The following is a 17,982-nucleotide window of genomic DNA, read 5'->3' as shown; positions in this document are numbered from 1 at the left end:
TTGACTGAAGGATGGTCAATACAGACCAACTCTGGGCTGCAAAAATTAACACAAGGTCATTTGGTTTAGGAGAATGCTAATGCATCTCCAAGTGTAGATAAGAGTAAATGCATGTGGGCGAACACTCAATTAAAACATTAGTGGAGGTGGAATTATGAGCTATAAACATCTTGTTCCTCTCTGAGTGATCACCTGCTCTGGTCTCCATTGTGTGGTTTGACATTGTTTAAAACTGATTCTTCACTGGGACTCCATCTAAAGTAATCACAATGCAATTATTTATACATTTACATCTATATAAATATATAGGAGGTCAAGCTAAAGAAGGACTGAAAAAGCACTATGAAAGTACCTTTAATGTAGCATGCAACTGCATGGACTACTTCAAATGCACTTCTATTGATTCTTTTATACTTTTTAGAATGTTACATCAACTTGTCAATAGAGCTGCAAGATTCAGGAAAAATTAAGAATGGTGATATTGTTGTTTAAAATAGAAAGTCGCATTTCTCCCAAATGTGAATACATGAATTATGAATACACACCTAAACAAAAAATCATGTAATTTACTAAAGGTTCTGACACAATGTTAATTTATACAGTCTAGAAATAAATTAATTGATTTACTCCATTTTGATTGCGAGACATCATTTCTATCCAAGCTTATTGAATCAAGATCACCAAATTTTAATTTAATGCAGGCGGAAACAACATTTTCTTATAAAACATACTCCACTAATCTTTGTTTTATTTGCTACTTTGAAAATTGCTACAGTAAAATTTTTTCAGTGTGTAAAAAACAGATTGATCAAACATTTTACGAATTATAATTTTTTTGTGTTCCTCAGAACAAAGTCAATCATATTGATTTTGGACAATATATGTAGATGTGTAGACCTAAATGCGTTTTCATTTTGAGTGAACTATACCTTTAACTCAAAATAAGGTCAAACAGATAGTTGACATCAGGGGTTTAATGATTTAACAATCAGTTACATCAGCACTGAGTCATTTTTGGTTTGCAAACTCAAGCTAGTTAGAAGCCTGAAAACTGCTTGATAACAACAATGCTGATGATAACATGGGGTTTTTTCCCCTCATTTCCTATTATAAAAATAACATCACCTAAATACTGTTATTAAAGCATTACAAAGTGATAGTTTGTTAAATGATAGCTCACTATAACATCATTAACCGATTTAACCCTGTGTAAGGGAGTTTTTGGCGAGCTGCTAGATATAATGTTTCAATTAGAGATTCTTATGATGCAAAAGACAATCTAAATAAAAATGAAAAAAAAAGTTATCTAAGAATATCAGTTTGGAAATCTGCAACATTAAAAGAGACCTACAGACCTCCTTTTATTTAAAGGGATATTTACTCCTGAGATTTACTCACGCACATGTCATTGCAAACTGTTTTTCATCTTAGGAACACAAATACGGATATTTTGAATATTTCAACCACTTTTTTCACACAGTGAAAGTCAGTGAGGTCCTGACACTGACAGTTTCCATGGACATTTTTCTAAATATATTCATTTGTGTTGCACAGGAAAAAGTCAAACAGGTTTGTAATGACATGAGAGTGAATTAAGCGACTGCTAAAACTCACAAGTCAATGGCCCCATATACTAACCTATCACACACTTATTCTAGGTCTATCAAGGTCAAATCCATGAAACCTTGAGCAAGTACTATAAAACTTTGCAAACATAACACAAATCACATTTGCTCTGTCAATGATTATGTCCGGATTATACACACCTCCAACAAACCAAAACATACAGTCACAGCTGACAGTAATTCCTTGAGGAATCTGAATTCAACATGCGTTGAAGTTACAACTACGCTGGGTCTGATTCAGCTCATTCATTGTTCCTCACGTTGTTTCCCCTCGTAAAATTCCTTTTAAAATGAGATTGTGTGCAAACAGTAGCAGCGAAAAGCGAAGGCTGCGATAAGCTTAATTTTGAAACAAGTTCTGATAAAATAAGCTGCAGAGAAAATCGTAGAGTCGTATGCAAAAACACTGAGGGGAAATGCAGCTGCCGAGCCCCCTCTTATTCCTGTGATAGGCTAAAATGGCATCTGGTGATATTTCTCATTCAGCCAGCTCAAAAGCAGAATTAACCTCATCTATCTCCACGCCTTTAAAAAAAAACATCTCTCTGCTGCAGAAACACAAGCATCAAACTGGAGTTAACTAACTTATGAACAGAATTCATATTATTCTCTTGGGAAGGGAGGGTTTTATACTCTTCTCTTTTTTTGAACTGGTTGGGGTTTTAATGAAATGTCCCTGTTATTACTAGGGATGCAACAATCCGATATTCATATCTGGTATCGGCTCCGATACTGCCATTTTTTGCCTAATCTGGTATCGGTCAGAGGGCGGATCCACATCAGAGTTTGTGCATATTATTTTGTGTTACTTCTGAAGCCATATGATAGCTTAATGTGAGCTACATATGTATATTTGAGTCCTTACATTAAAGATAAATATATATATATATATATATTTAGCCCAGGTTATTTTCTGTTCATTGCCAGTTCATTCAATAAAGACAGTTAACAATCTAGCTTCTGAGTACTAAGTTATTAACCCAACAATAGCGGGGTCAGTTTTTTTTTTTTTTTGGAGTGGGCCGCGCAAAAATATGTGTTTGGTTGTGTGGGCCGCGAGTTGAAAAAGGTTGGGAAGGTTTTGCTGAAACATGCGGTGAATTACTTTCATTTAAACACTCAAAAAATACTTTTATATAATAATACAATGGAAGACAATAAAGTATAAATTTAACTCCAATAACTCAAAATAGGTGGAACAGACTCTGTAGACTGCAGTTTAAACCAGGTTGCCCATTACAGCAATCGGCGTTCTCTGCTGAAATGACGATTTGTGGGAAAGCACAGCTGACCTCCCTCTGCACATCAACTCCCCACGGGACGTTACTATCCTCAGCTCCTACCAACCACACACACACACACCCGCGCTGGCGTGTTTGTTTGCACTCCGCGCTGGTTGCCAAGGTAAACATAAGCAGGGTGAGCAGCAGCACCTCTGGCACAGGGGTGTGTGAAACCTGTCCCTCGCCCCTCTGCATGTGTGCAATGCCACAGGAGATTACTGTATGGAGTACCGTTACTGTCAATGAGGAGGCTTTGATTATAAGCTCTTTTCCAAATCTTTAAGAGATAGTTCACCAAAAAAAAAAATCTAAATCCTGTCATGTACTCACCCTCAAGTTGTTCCAAACCTGTGTGAGTTTCAAAAGAGGGTGTTTTGAACAATGTTGGTAACCAAAGAGATTAATTTATTTCTATACTATGGGAGTCAATGGCTAACGACAACTGTTTGATTACCAGAATTCTTCAAAAAATCATCTTTTCTGATGGTTTTTAATCCAAGTTCTTGACATTAGCGCTGTTGCTAACTTGCGTACAGGCTCTTTGAATATTAGCTGGCCAGAACTTGGCACAACTTGCTGGATTTCTTCCTCCTCACAATTCACCTCTTGTATGTTTATATTTTCTTTCTTCCCCTAGCTTTCTTCCGACATGAGGAAAGAACAGACTTGTTTACCCTTCATGAAGCACAGTCAGGCGTTAAGTACAGACTTGATCTGAGTGTTTATGTACCTTAGAATATCTAGTGGGGCCAATTACAGCTCGGCACGGGGATCTCTATTTCCAGATGGCATAACATGAAGGGAACACTGTGATCGGTTTAATTTCTTTGAATCAGTGACCAATTCTGGTTCACACTAATGCTCAATTTAACTTGCTAAATAAGAGTCATGGAAAACTAGATTGTACGGGCAGAATCTATGGGCCAGATTAACTAAACAGGGCAAATTAGTATCATAGTCCAATTCCTTAAAAGTACCAAAGGGAAGGGAAAATTCTGCGGGTGATTTATTGACAAGGTGCACATTACCAGTGAATTAACAATGCAAATCGTGTTGCATTAAAGGGAGGGTGAAATGCTCGTTTTCACTCAATATCCTGTTAATCTTGAGTACCTATAGAGTAGTACTGCATCCTTCATAACTCCAAAAAGTCTTTAGTTTTATTATATTCATAAGAGAAAGATAGTCTGTACCAATTTTTCCCGGAAAAACACGACAGGCTGGAGGCGTGACGTGTGGGCGGAGCTAAAGAATCACGAGCGCGAGTAGGCTTTTGCGTTGAGAGCGTCTGGAAGCTGTGACACAGATCCAGAGGCTGAAATTTAACAAGAGCAGCATCAGCAAACGACGTCTCTATGTGGTATGGTACTAAAACTGTATATATTTGCTTAGCGGTTTTGGAAAATGACTAAGTTCCACTTTATGTCGTCTTTTTTTTTTTTTTTTTTAAGCTGTACATGTGGAAAGTGCAGTTTGATGACAACATCGCATGTTGTTTACTTGATGTGCTTACGCGCCTATAGCTAAGTTAACAACACAGAGATATTTGAAGCAGTTTTACTCACCGCATGCGGTTCCAAAACACGATCGTGACCCTTTTTCGTTGGGACTGCATTATCCTTAAGAAATAAACGATGTGCAAACCCGGCGTCAAACTGGGCCTTGTTTGTAAAACAAGCATCTTCGAAATGCAGGGAACAAACAAAAACATTTGCACGACTCCGTTGATGCTCTGTAGAAATAAACTCCATCCACTGGTCCCTTAATGCTGTTTCTCTTTTGGTAATCTGTGCAGGGTTGTCTTGCCCTGGCAACCAAAAACACACTTCTGTGACATTTCGCGATGCTCTCGCTCTGATCAGTGAATGAATGTCTGTGCTCAGCCTCTCAGTGCTCTGCTATACGGGAGTGCGCGCTCTTCCGGCAGAAGTGTCCTTAGGACCCATATAAGGAAATTCCGCTCCATCTAACGTCACACAGAGCCAAACTCGAAAAAAACTTTCCGAAACTTGTGACAAACCGGAAGGAGTATTTTTGGAACAGAAATACTTCTTCAAACGTACAAATTAATTTTTGAAACTTTGTCCATGTTTAGCATGGGAATCCAACTCTTTAACAGTGTAAAAAACTCAGTATGCATGAAATAGCATTTCACTCCCCCTTTAATCATTTCAGTACTGTCCTCCCATAAATGTATCGATAGAAAGGGAAGCTCCTACAAACGCATGTCCAATAAATTGAGTGGCACAAATAACTGTCCACACCTTTTCAGCACTAATTTCCTACTGCATGTCAGTAAATCCTGACAGTATTTTTTTAATGCCAAAGGAGAGTTTGTGCAAGCTGATAGTAAATCTGTCCCAAAGTCTAAAATAGCTAGTTAACAAAGCATTAGCATGAAATGTTTTACTGGCACAAAATATGTTACCGTAATGTAGTAAGCATCACCAGCTAGTCCAAAACGTTGAGCTGTTGCACTCATTGAGCCTAACTGAACAATTTCATTTATTAAACAGTTTCTAGCGACAGAAATCATTATGACTAACTTGTATTGGCAGAATCAGAACTATAAACTGCTAGCTAGCATAAAGCACTAGCATAAGGCATTTCAATTTACATACCAGAGTAAAATATGTAATGTAGCGCACAAGTTAACCGCTAATCTGAAAAACTAGCTGATTCACAGCACTCATTGGGTCTAGTTATTTCACAATCTTTGTAACAATTTTTAGACACCAAGCTAGCTAACATATAATGTTGAGTGGTTTATGTTTTAGTCATGGAAATCCTGCAAAAATAGGTTGTGCAGACAGTCAGATTTTTTGTTTATAAAACAGCTAGCTAACATAAAGCATTTGCAAAAATAAGCCATGATCATACATTTTACTATTATTTATGCTCTAATCTGTATGCTATTAAAACGTTCAGATGTACTTATTGGATCTTACTTAGCCACTTCACTTGCAAAATTATCTTTGGAAATAACAACTAGGTTGTCTGCACAAATAAAACTAGTTAGCATAAAACAGTAGCATGAAACATAGGTGTTTACAAAAAAATAAACACGTGTTCACGTAAAAAAATATTTTGTGGTATTAACGCATAAATTTTCGGATTCATTAAAACGTTCGTATTTTCCAAATGTTAGTTGGTACGAAATAAATCTACACCTGCTCCCAGCCACGCGTAAATAGTGCGTTTAACGTCTGAACGATTTGCTCATTAACATGGCTGCATTGTAATTCACCTTAATCGGGTACATATTTACACAGCATTTTGAAAAAAATATTATATATATATTTATTACATACGGTTTTTCTTTTAACTTTTATTATGAGAGCCAGTAATAGGATCTGTAATATGCTGCCAAACTTCCTTTTTTAGGACCTGATACGCCACTAGTACGCTTGAAAATAAAATGTGGCATTTTGAATGAACTTCTGATAATAAAACTTCAATTTCTGCAGCTGAGAAATGTTTCTTTTTCAGTCGCTTTTGAGAAGACATGTTGAAATCCTTCGTTTGGTGTCATAATATGATGCTCATATATAGTTGTCAGTCGGATTTAATAGGCGGGATTTATGGTAATTGAGAGTGAGCGTGCACGTGCGTCCCATTTACGACTGATTGGAATTCATTAACACACACACACACATTTCACTATCACATCTGACGTTTACAAAGTTTTTGTGAATCAGGAGAAGAGTTTTCGGGAAGTTCTCTTTACGCGCAAATCACTCAGATATTTCCTCGTATATTTACGAATGTTTCATGAATGAGACCCATTGGGTCTAATTTCAATTTTTATTTTACTTGCCAAATTAGCCAATAAACACTGTAATATTTGCAATTGTACAAACAGGTAAAGAGCCTAAAACATCAAGGTAGCATAACATACTAGCAAAAAGCGTTTGCAATTACATATTTTTATGAATATGATGTGTACATAAATGTTAGCACGACACACATGCTAGAAAACATTTAGCTAGCCGTAGCACATGGGTCTTCAGTTTAACAGTTTCATTAGCTAAATTAGCTTTTATCAAGTGTAGTTTTGTGACCAGGTACATGCAGAACCTATACAGAACCTAATACAGCTAGCTAACACGAACCACGAGGCATGAAACATTTGTTTACCTTAGTAAAATATGTATTGGACATTAATTTATTAGACTAGCAGTTAGCACAAGTTGCAGTGTTTACAGCAGTAAGAACTTGAATCAATCTCTTTGTTCTGTTTTCGCTTCCCTTTTCCAGTTCTACCTGTTATTTGCCGTTCTCTTTCCACCATCTTAAACATCCTATATACTTTTCTCTGTCTTTCTCTTTACTTTGCGGTGTCTGTAACAAGCCCCCCGTGAGTGTGTGCAGAATAGCATGCACTCTTTTAACAGTCACACTGCACCTAAGAGGAGGGAAAGTAGGGCAGGATGTCTTCCATGATCCAATCAAGGCTAGGAGAACTTGAACAGCAGCCTGAAGCTTCTGATGCCATATAGACTTGATGTGGGAAGGAGGAGAAATCTAGAAGCTTCCACTGTAAATTACAGACCGAGTCAATCATGGCTTTCTAAATAAGGTAAAAGTGGTTTAGAAAATATAGAGAAAGAAAAAGAACATCCTCATGCCAGACCATTTGTGCCTGCAAACAAGTGAATGCTAGGTGATGGTTTACCACATTTATTTCTTATAAAAATTTATTTATTTATTTATTTTTTACCACAAATAAAACCAAAACTAAACCATGGTAACCACAACCATCGGGTTGGATCACTAAACCCCAGTTTAACCAAGATAGTTAAACAGTGGAATACAAATGGAATACAAATCAATACACCAAAAAGCCATGGTAACTACACTTAATAAAATATAATAAAACCATGGTTAACTTTCATAAGGGATGTACCAGTGTTTGGCTGGTTAGCATTAGCGGTTAGCACTGACGGTTAGCACATTCTGGTAAATGTCAAAACTACACTGTTTTAGGCCTAAAAAGTATATTTTTCCATCGACAAAATTATGTTTTCACATGATCAAAGATGGCAGATTTAAATCTAAAAAAACAAAACAAAACAAAAAAAACAATCATGAACTGTAGAGGAAAAAACTGGCAAGTTTAGTTGTGTGTGTACACATTCGCTTAGCAGGGCAAACATGCCATGAGTTACTTTACTCGAGGGAAAACAAATACAGCATGACTGATATTTTAAAGTCCTAAAGCCAAAGATTAGCACACTTTTAAAGTTCACAACATATGTTTATTACATTTATGTACAAAAGCATAAAACAGGACGAATGAAAAACGGTTGCTGCATTTTCTTTTTAAACATATCATGCTGGTATTGAGTGGATTTCTTTTTCAGCAGGGAAGCTGAAAAACTAATTTCTACGGGTTTAGTTTGAGATGAATGAAGGATGACAGAGGCAGAAAACTATTATGTTTGAATTCCAGGGTGGGAGAGAAGTCGTGTTCACATCTGCCCACTTACAGTACATACTGCAGCACAGTAAGGTGATCTCACAAACTTCATCCAGTCTAAAGTAATGCAATATAACTGCACAATCAATATGAACATTCATCTGAACATGCTAATTCTTCCGATCATACTGTTGGATGCTAACCAGCAGACGACCATATAGCCTAAGTATCAGTATAGTGTACTTTCAGGGGACTGTAAATATTGAATAACTGATATACTGTGTGAACTAGTTGTATAAGTGACTGATATATTTAAACAAAGACATTCTCATCCTCCATATTCCCATGCAGTGCTCTTTGTATTACAGACAAAGCAGACAGTCAGGTCTTAACATATTGGATTAGGAGAAAAGGTATTAACCAGGATGCTTTCAATGAATTAAGGCAGGTGGTTCCACAACAAACATCTTCACAGATCTTTAGACACCGCTTAGACACAATGCATCTGTGATGATGTCGGTCAATGAATGTGTTTGAAAACACAATATTGGAGAAAAAGTCCTAGTCATGTGGAGGTGATTTAGAAACCCAACTTTTAAAAAAATAACATGCAAATTAATAAACTGATAAAGCAATTATTATTTTTTTGTGCTCGATGTCAAAATGTTGTAACAGACCTTTCATGACTTGAGAAATAAAATAGCATTCAGTTTTACACAACCCTGCAGGCTGTTGGCTTAATCATAATAACAGTTTGCATGCAAATGCACTCATTATTAGCTATTTTCTTTCATTTTTGCCAATTATTAGTCATTTTCTTTCATTTTGTGGCATTGATCAATATAAGAAGCTGAAAACAGGTCTAATATATATTTTGTAGTTTTTACTGCTATATGGTTTTTTTTTTTTTTTTTTTACAGATAAAATAACATATTATTAACATTGGCCATAATGTGAAAATAATTATCTCTTAATATTTGCCAGCCAGAGTGTATACATTTCTACATAAATGCATCCCTAAGAGCAACAGTAATGGTTTATAAAAAGAGAAAATAACTTTTTTTTTTTTATGAAAAAATAAAAAATAAATAAAGCCCCCTCATATGCAAATGTATTGCTAGAAACAACCTGGCCATATTTCAAGCTTTCAAGCATGAGCCAAGCATGAGTAATCAGCAGTTCCTATTGGACCACGGTACTTGAGGATGAGAGGCTAAATATGAAGAGTATGGCACCTGGAATGTAGCAGCTCCATGCAAATAACACAGAGCTTTGCTGAAAATGTTGCCTTAATGCTAAAACAAAACCTTCAATCTTGTTACTTTAAGTCAGTCTGAGACAGCAAAAAGAGTTTCATCTTCACAACATGATATATATTTCCAAGGGAATCTATGCATTCAGTGACAAAACATTTATCATTTAGATTTTTTTAGTTAATCCACCAAGAACTTAAGTGCATGTGGAGCACACCATCCAACTGCCATTGGTCGAAAAAGCAAATAGCCCCGCCCCAAACTGACACTATTGGCTGAGCCAAAGTTGCACACCTAAAAAGAAAGAAATGTTTTGATAGTAGCTACCACAAAGCCACAGTGTTTACTCTCTTCATGGGAATCGACTAACAAATGGCTTATATAAGCTTTCAGTAAGTTGTTTCTTTAAAATCTAACAACAGCTCTGTAGCATTAGATATCAGAAACCGTGGTAAAGAGCTCAGCTGCACAGACAGGAAGTGCAGCCTGACCAGCCAATGACCCCTTAAAAAAGAATTCAACTGTCTGGTGTTCGCACAAAGAGCTATCAGCGAGAAAACTGACACAGTTGGAACGGGACGGTACGAATAAATTAAGGAACAAACACTGGGTTGTTAGTGCAGCTTGATTCCTGGTTTGCTCTTTCCAGCATGTCACTGGAGACTTCTGTCTGAAGCTATCTGAATGTGAACTAGCGGTCGACTGTTTTTAATAAGCGGAGTTGAACTATCATTGCATATCTCAAGATATATTTCTTTTCTTATACTAAAAGAGAAACAAACAAGCAAACTCACATTAGGTTGACACTATTTACACCCTACTGCTGGTGGGAATGCAATGACTTTGGCTGATGTCAGCAGGGTCATGACATAACAAACAGAGTTATGCTATCCTCGGCATCAGATATGGAAATTAAAATAACGTTAAAGCAATTCACCCATAAAATAACATTTGGTGAGAATTTGCTTACCCTCAGGGGATCCAAGATTTAGATAAGTTTGTTTCTTTATCAATCCCGGATTGGAGATTTTTGATGGAGAAAGCTTTATTATGGATACACATAGCCGAAAGCAGTTTGTGGTTAAGTCTTAATATCAGTTTTGTTTCATACAAAAACAGCATTTCACTTCACAGGATGTTAATTGAAGGACTTATTTACGGATTATTGTGATGTTTTTATCAACTGTTCGGACTCTCATTCTGACGGCACCCATTCACTGCAAAGGATGAGCTAGCGATGTAATGCTAAATTTCTCAAATTTGTTCTGATGAAGAAACAAACTCATCTACCTCGAAGATGGACAGCAAAAAAAATCACTATTATTATTATTATTATTTTTTTTTTTTGTGAACTATTTCCTAATGAATAAAATCTTAACATAATATTATTCAAATATTATTATTAAACCTTTGGATGCCGATTGGTCAATAAAGCATGGCTAAATAAACAAAAGTGAAGGCCTTTCATACTTAACTGCTTAATTCATTTAAAACGATTATATATAGGTATTATTAATTGCACATTGAATGTATGTTCACTAAATTTCTCTTGTAAATTGAACCAAGCTCGAGAAGGACACTATGTCAATTGTAATAATATTACTGTACTTACTTTTATATTAAAATACACAAATGTCTGTTTTCTAATATTTAAATGACTGACTTAAAATCTTGTTTTAAAATACCAGTATTAACGCATCAGTGTTTAATGTAGCCTAATACAAAGTATTATTTGCAAGTCCGTACTTTGAATGTCTGACAGCTGCAGGGCTTTGTGCCAACAGGATTCGGTTCAATAATGTTTTAAATAAGGGAGGGGGCGAATAGTAGGCGACTTTATATGAAAGTGGGTGACATCAACTGCAGATATGAATAATATAACGGAACAATGCAGCGCTCTAACGTTTCGTGCTGGTTAGGGGTGGATGGATGGATGCCGGAGAGGAAATTCAATAATCACAGTCACAGCCAAATGCACATAATCAATGCTGCTCGTTGTGGTTATATGCAGCCCGATTCAAAGCACAGCAGCTGTAATACATATACAATACCAAGTCATTTTATCATATTTCTATCGCTGATTTGTCTTACCTCTGTTGCAGACGCAACTTCAGCAGCCCTCGAAGAGCGAAACGTGGCAGGAGACCTACACGTATCCGAACGACTTCATGTCAGATCTAGAACGGCTCTGTTTGGGTTTGACGGGGGTTCAGATCACACCTCAGGAACCGTCAATCACGTTTTAAATGGAATGGGACTGTGCGACGCTCCCGTTCGTCCCGAAACAAAGTAGCCTAACGCTCGCGCCTTATGCCGTCTCGAGATGTGGAAATAAGGCCGCTCAAAACGCCGCTTTCCAAACGCGATACACTTGGAAGTTAACCGCGCACACCTGCATCCTCAAGAGATGGAAAACGATGGAGAGATAAATAGCGGTCCATAGCATGCCATAACCGCTGGCTTGCAGCTGTGTATTCTGGAGCGCGGACGGCAGGAAATGCCTTTGGAGGAGAGGAGGCGCTTAACCAGTCCGAGTGGAGACGCGTGCGCTGGATTGAACCTCACACAGCCTGACGTCATGCTGGACAGCACAACTTTTCTTATATTATTGCATTTTAAGACCGGTTCTATTGAGGTTCATACAGAAATCAAACGTTTCATCAATGTTCTTTCATCCACATTGTATAAACATAAACTAAATATGACACAATGTAGCTAATAGAATGTAAAAATGGGGCATGGAAATACACCGGATAGTATAAGTTTTGTTGAACAATAGCTACGGATTGCGGGTTTGATGAGAGGGTTATGTTTGTTTCATGACATTCATTATTTCGTGTATTTCTTTGGACATGCAGCCAACATTATTCTGAATTCATATTCTGTTGTCTTTATTATTTATAGACAAAGGGTTGTTTTTTTTCCACGTTCTAATAAAGGGTTATGAAGACACTAGTTAGCTTAGTTAATTAGTTGTTTGTTTGTTTTGCTTGTGTTGGTTATACAAATATGTAAATTGTTTCATAGTACATAAAACAAAGTGAATGCCAAAGAATGGACACAGTTTGCACAATCTAAGGTAGGGTTTATGAATACATGTGTTTATTTATGTATTTGGTTTGTTAGCTAGCTTAATTAAACAGTCCATTCTCTTGTTAATTATTTAAAAATGCTGGGTTATTTTAAAACAACTTTGGGTCAAATTTGGACTAACTCAACTCTGTTGTTAAAAATTTAATGTAAAAATTTAACCCAAAGTTTGGGTTAGTCCATATTTGACCCAAAGTTGGGTTGAAATAACCCAGCATTTTTTTCTTTTTTTTGAGTGATTTAGCTACTAATTGTAATGGTGCGCATAAAAAAATAAAATAATAATAATAATAATAATAATAAAATATCTGATATGATCCCTAATGGGTTATGAAAACGCTTCCGTCCTTTTATTTAATTTTTTTGTTGTTGTTGTTTTCAACTGTGGAACTAAATCAGTTGAGTTATCAGCATCAATCAGCGTTTTCAATTTATATAAATTAACTCAAATGCATCAATATTTTTAGCATAGGAAAAGTCAGCAGGAAAAGGGTGGACTGATTTTCCTGAACTGACTAAAAAACCTAGTGTGAAATATCCCTGCTTGGTATTTCTGATTACCCTTATGATGTGGAAAGACTGGAAAGTGCTTTGGCGCTCTCTAGTGAAACAAGCCGAAATTTTCCGTATGAACTGTAATATGTTCACAATAGGTTAGGTACATAAGTGATGATTGAAAAACATTAATGTATTTGAAACAAAAACACCAATATTTTAGAAACGAGTGATATGTGGGTACTTGCCATTTACTGTAGGCTATATTAGTGGGATCTTTTAAATTTTTTTATTTATTTATTTTATTTTTTATTTTTTTGTAGATGAGTTGATAACTGTAAAATGCTGTCGTTAACCAGCCATAAATAGAGGAGGGCGGGACAAATGACTGCCTGCAACGATGGAGAAGTCAATATTACTGGTCAGTCACTGCTGTTTTATATATACTACCATTCTTTAAAATGAGATACTAGTAATACGTTGCTGCCACTGATATTCCAAATCATAGCAAGCAAAGCGCCTCAGCTTGAAAAATGCTGTGCTACTAAAATATTTTGAAGCGCCACCAGCTGGTCGTTTTAAGAAGAGTGCCTTTTTTCAGCTGGCTAAAAACTCTTTGGTGGACTCACTCACGTCATTGAATATTAACTGTTAGACATATTGTCTATTAGTCTTTTTGCATTTATGCAATATACTGGAGCATAACCTGAGAAAGTAGACCAGAATGTGTTCCTTGGACCTGTTCTTCGTACGTCGCTAACTCTGCTGGATTTAATTGCTGACGATATGGCATGATCTTGGATTATTTGGTTCTTCGAAGCTCATCTCGGAGTTGCTGTCATAGCTACAGGTCTGTATGCTTAAATCAGTTTGGGAGCTGTTTATTTAATGTAAACATGATTTGTTTGCACATTTTTAAGCAGAATTGATACTTAAAATCTGTCTGCTACCACTGCTACTTTATTACAAGGAGTGCAGGTTTAGGAATTAGGGCGACGAACCGAGGTAGAATGGAAAGATCCGAATCTGGAGGTGGAGCCTCATGATCCCCACATTCAGGAGGAAGTGGCTCACAGCAGGACCACGGTGTAACCACGCCACTGAGAGAAGGTAACGGAGGGAGGACTGGGCAGCAGGCGTAGTTGAGGGCTAGGTAAATGACTGATGAGGAACAGAAAAACTAGGAAGACACAAACTCAGGAGATCATAGATGTGGTGGAAGATGTTGGTTTGGCGTGATCGAGTCACAACAAAATAGGCATGGTAAGGGTTAAATGGAAGTTAAAATCCACATCCAGAAACTCACTCTCAGTCGACAAAGCTCCATCGAGGACCCTCCCTGGACAACTCAGTGGGGGTGTTCAGGCCAACATACAGAAATTAATATAAACTGTTGTCCGGGAAGGTAGTTTGATATGTGAGGTTGAGGAATTCTTCTAGGTGTTCCTCGAGGGAACGATTTCCCCGCACAACAGGCAGACTGCAAGAATGACCATGATGAAGGGAAAACAGAAAACAAAAACCTCTGCCTTCTGTCATGGTTTGTATTAAACATGCACACAAAGATGACAAAGAAAAGAATCAATAAAGTCTTTTAATATAAGTCTCAGGCAACAGAAACACAGGTTATCATTGACAAGGCAGGACAAACTGAACAGAATCAAAGAGAACAAGTACTGGTGATAATGAGGTGAACACAGCTGAACTAAATGACAAATCAATTAACATGACAACTAAGCGAAATGGTGCAAAGAATGTGTGTGTGTGGCAATATTCTTCTAAATAACTTTGAATATATAAACAATGTTATAAAAGGTGGGATTCCATATAAAATCATATCTGTAGTAAAATTGTCAGATTTTTGGTATTGCAGTAAATATATAATGCCAAATTATACAAATATCTCTTTTGGGCATTCTGAAATAAAGACCTCTTGATTGAATTACCATAAATACATATTCTTTCTGTTTTTCTTTTTATTGTTATCATAGAAAATGTCTGCATTTTACAGTGTAATTTTTTAAATGTATTTGTTCAAATTAAAATATTACCAAAAGTTTATAGTATTGTACAAGAAATAAATTACAATTACAAGGACATATTTATATGTGAAAATTAAAATGTGCTTTATGCCGTCTTAAAATTCTCTGATTGTTGGAGAAGGGCTATCTTAAGGCCATCTGCATTTACATTTTTTGAAATTTTACATTCTGATAGATACTGAGAGCTTCTGTGTTCTCGTAAGTTAAGTCGATGTTGGTTCCCGTATTTGATCGAATTATGTCATGCGCACACTGGTGGATGTAAACATATTGCTCCTGTTATAGAAAAAAGAAGAAAAGAAAACATAGTGTAAAAATATGAGCCGCCTTTATTATAAGTGGCAGTTCCTTTGTATAAGTACAACAAATGTCAGCACCACTTTCTTTGTAAATGTCAACTTAAAGAAATATTTTTGGTTCAATACAAATTAAGCTTAATTGATAAAATATTTATGTAATGTTGATGACTACAAAAATAATTTCCACTTGGGTTGGAGTGTTTAGTTGAGTAGTATAGTTTAGTAGAACATCTAAACAATTAACATGTTAACATGCGGTCGCTGTGAATTTACCAAGTAAGACATGTTCTTGGATCAACATCTTTTGATCATCCTGGATCAACATTATTGTCCAAAATATAGATTTAACCCAATCCCTACCCCTAAACCTAACCCTACCCATAATTTATTCCTAAAACCAGTGGGAAATGATTTACAAGAGTGAAGAAGCACCTAACCCTGATTGTAAGCCTAAAACAAATATTTCCTGAAAAGTTATATGTCTACTCTGATTGGTTGATTGGAATGTTTTTCCAGGATCAACAAGGACGTCGATCCAGGAACATGTTGTACTTGGTGAAATCACGCTCACCGTTAACATGCATACATATATGAGGAAAATAGCTTATTACTGCTTTTCTGTGTAACCAATTTTACAACTTCATTGTGACAGCTCGTCATCCTACAGAGATTATTTTAACAGCGTTACAGCTTTACATCCCCCATCCATCAATAAAGAATGGTTCCGTAGCTTCTCAAACTTTAAAGGTTGCCTATTGTAAAACTTCATTGTCATTACCCATACCATAAGAAGTGGCTCAAGCCTTCCAGAAGGCATTCACCTCAACACCCATTAACACACCATTTTCTCCAAGCAGAAGCACGACATTAGCAACTGGGAGTTAGAGTTAGCAAGCAAGGAGTGCCACCAGTGATTTGGGGGTTCCAACCATTTGTTCCAGGTCATCACATTCCAACTTGGAGTCCCTGAACCCTCACCAGGCCTGGTTGCCCTTGTTCATCTGTAGATCAGCTTCTTTCATGTATCGTATGGGCTTCAAAAATACTAACAAGGAAATTCTCATAGCTCCATTCCACTGATTCTCCAACATCTGCACTGAATCTATTCTTCAAAAATGTGTTCTTCCTTTTTCTGCTATTAGCCCCATCCAGTGGAGCCTGGGTGAACAAAAACCCAAGCCACCAAAACGAAAACTATATGTTCATGTCGCCCTGTGGAATTAACTACTTGACACCTTGTACTCCTTTCTGGGCTCTGGGCATCAAGGGACAACATAAATCCCTTGACCAAGTAGTACCATGTCCAAAGACCCTCTCAACCTTCCAACTCAAAAGCTCCTTTCATCTGTGGTAACATCTAGATGTGGACTTCATGACCATCCATCCTCTCTCAGTAGTCAAACCTGTATCCTGATGACACAATTCATATGGCAATTCCAGAAGCTTTCTTCAAGTTGCTGGCAATTACTGCCAAGCTTTTTCCAGGCTATCATGTCCAGTCTCCCAGTTCCTTTAAAACATTCAGCCATGAACATCAGCAGTACTAGTCACTTTCTTCCCTGAGCTGAATATGCTCAAAACTGTCTCCATCAGTGTGCTGTCTGGCATCAGAAAGGCCATTCTGATGCCCATTGATCAGACACCTCTTCCTACCAGTCCAGACAGAATGCCTGGTTTATCTTCAAATAAACTATACCTCTGTTTTCCATGCAGAAAGTCATTTCCTCAGTAATTTGTCCGATTCCCGTGGACCATCCCGGACTTCCAAGTCAGGACCATTCCAATTGACTATGTTCCACTACAATTATCACAATCATCCAGCTCCTCAGGGATGTGGCTAACCAGAGGGCCCATTCTCCACTCTGCTTATCAAGACCTCCATATATACTTTACTCATCACATCCTCACCCTCAATGTCTAGTCTTATATAGAGGACTCGCTGACTGCACTACCCTTCAGTAGTGTTCTCTTCATGACTCTCTCATGGTTCCTCTTTGTGTACCATCATTACCAACAACATAATCAGTGTATCATCTTCTACATCCATGTCAGATTTCTACCACCATTTCTGCTCCATCTGCTGTTCACCCATGGGTTCAATAAAGTATCCAAGCACTTGGGTTTAAAAGTCACCTGGCTTAGTCTGTTTTATTACATAAAAGTGCTTTTACAAAATTGTAAATCTCATGTTAATGCTCTAAAACGTTTTGCATTTACTACCGATGTAGGTGCCTCACTGTAACTTTGAAAATTTTTAGAGGATATACAAGCTTAACTTGCACTGAACCTTCTGAAAATTACTCCACAGTCCCTTACCTCAGTCTGCACCATAAGAGGCCTGTGCATGCGCATATCATTAACGATTCTGTAGATGTCCACCATGCTGTCTCTTTCAATCTGGAAAATCAGGTGGTCAATGGCAATAAAGGTACCCGTTCTTCCCACACCGGCACTAAAAATGTGAGGGTCAAATAAT

The 17,982-nt window shown here is 37.0% G+C and overlaps 2 protein-coding genes across 2 annotated transcripts in view; both read right to left on the bottom strand.

Moving 5' to 3' along the window:
* LOC113043581 (oxysterol-binding protein-related protein 5-like) overlaps nucleotides 1-12,132 on the bottom strand; it is a 54,640-nt gene extending 42,508 nt beyond the window's left edge. The window contains exon 1 of the mRNA XM_026203058.1: nucleotides 11,672-12,132. The gene's annotated coding sequence lies outside the window, so the exon portion shown is untranslated. The remainder of the gene's footprint in view (nucleotides 1-11,671) is intronic.
* A 3,141-nt stretch (nucleotides 12,133-15,273) lies between these two features.
* The window catches only part of LOC113043577 (receptor-type tyrosine-protein phosphatase eta-like), a 41,130-nt gene continuing 38,421 nt past the window's right edge, over nucleotides 15,274-17,982 (bottom strand). The window contains exons 12-13 of the mRNA XM_026203057.1: nucleotides 17,823-17,958; nucleotides 15,274-15,483 (exon numbers count right to left, since the gene is read on the bottom strand). Coding sequence (XP_026058842.1) covers nucleotides 15,352-15,483; nucleotides 17,823-17,958 — 268 coding nt within the window. The 3' untranslated portion in view covers nucleotides 15,274-15,351. The remainder of the gene's footprint in view (nucleotides 15,484-17,822; nucleotides 17,959-17,982) is intronic.

Source organism: Carassius auratus, chromosome 25, assembly GCF_003368295.1.
Source record: "Carassius auratus strain Wakin chromosome 25, ASM336829v1, whole genome shotgun sequence".
NCBI lineage: Eukaryota > Metazoa > Chordata > Actinopteri > Cypriniformes > Cyprinidae > Carassius > Carassius auratus.
Note: the sequence above shows the minus strand (reverse complement) of the source record. Positions and strands in the feature narration are given on the sequence as shown.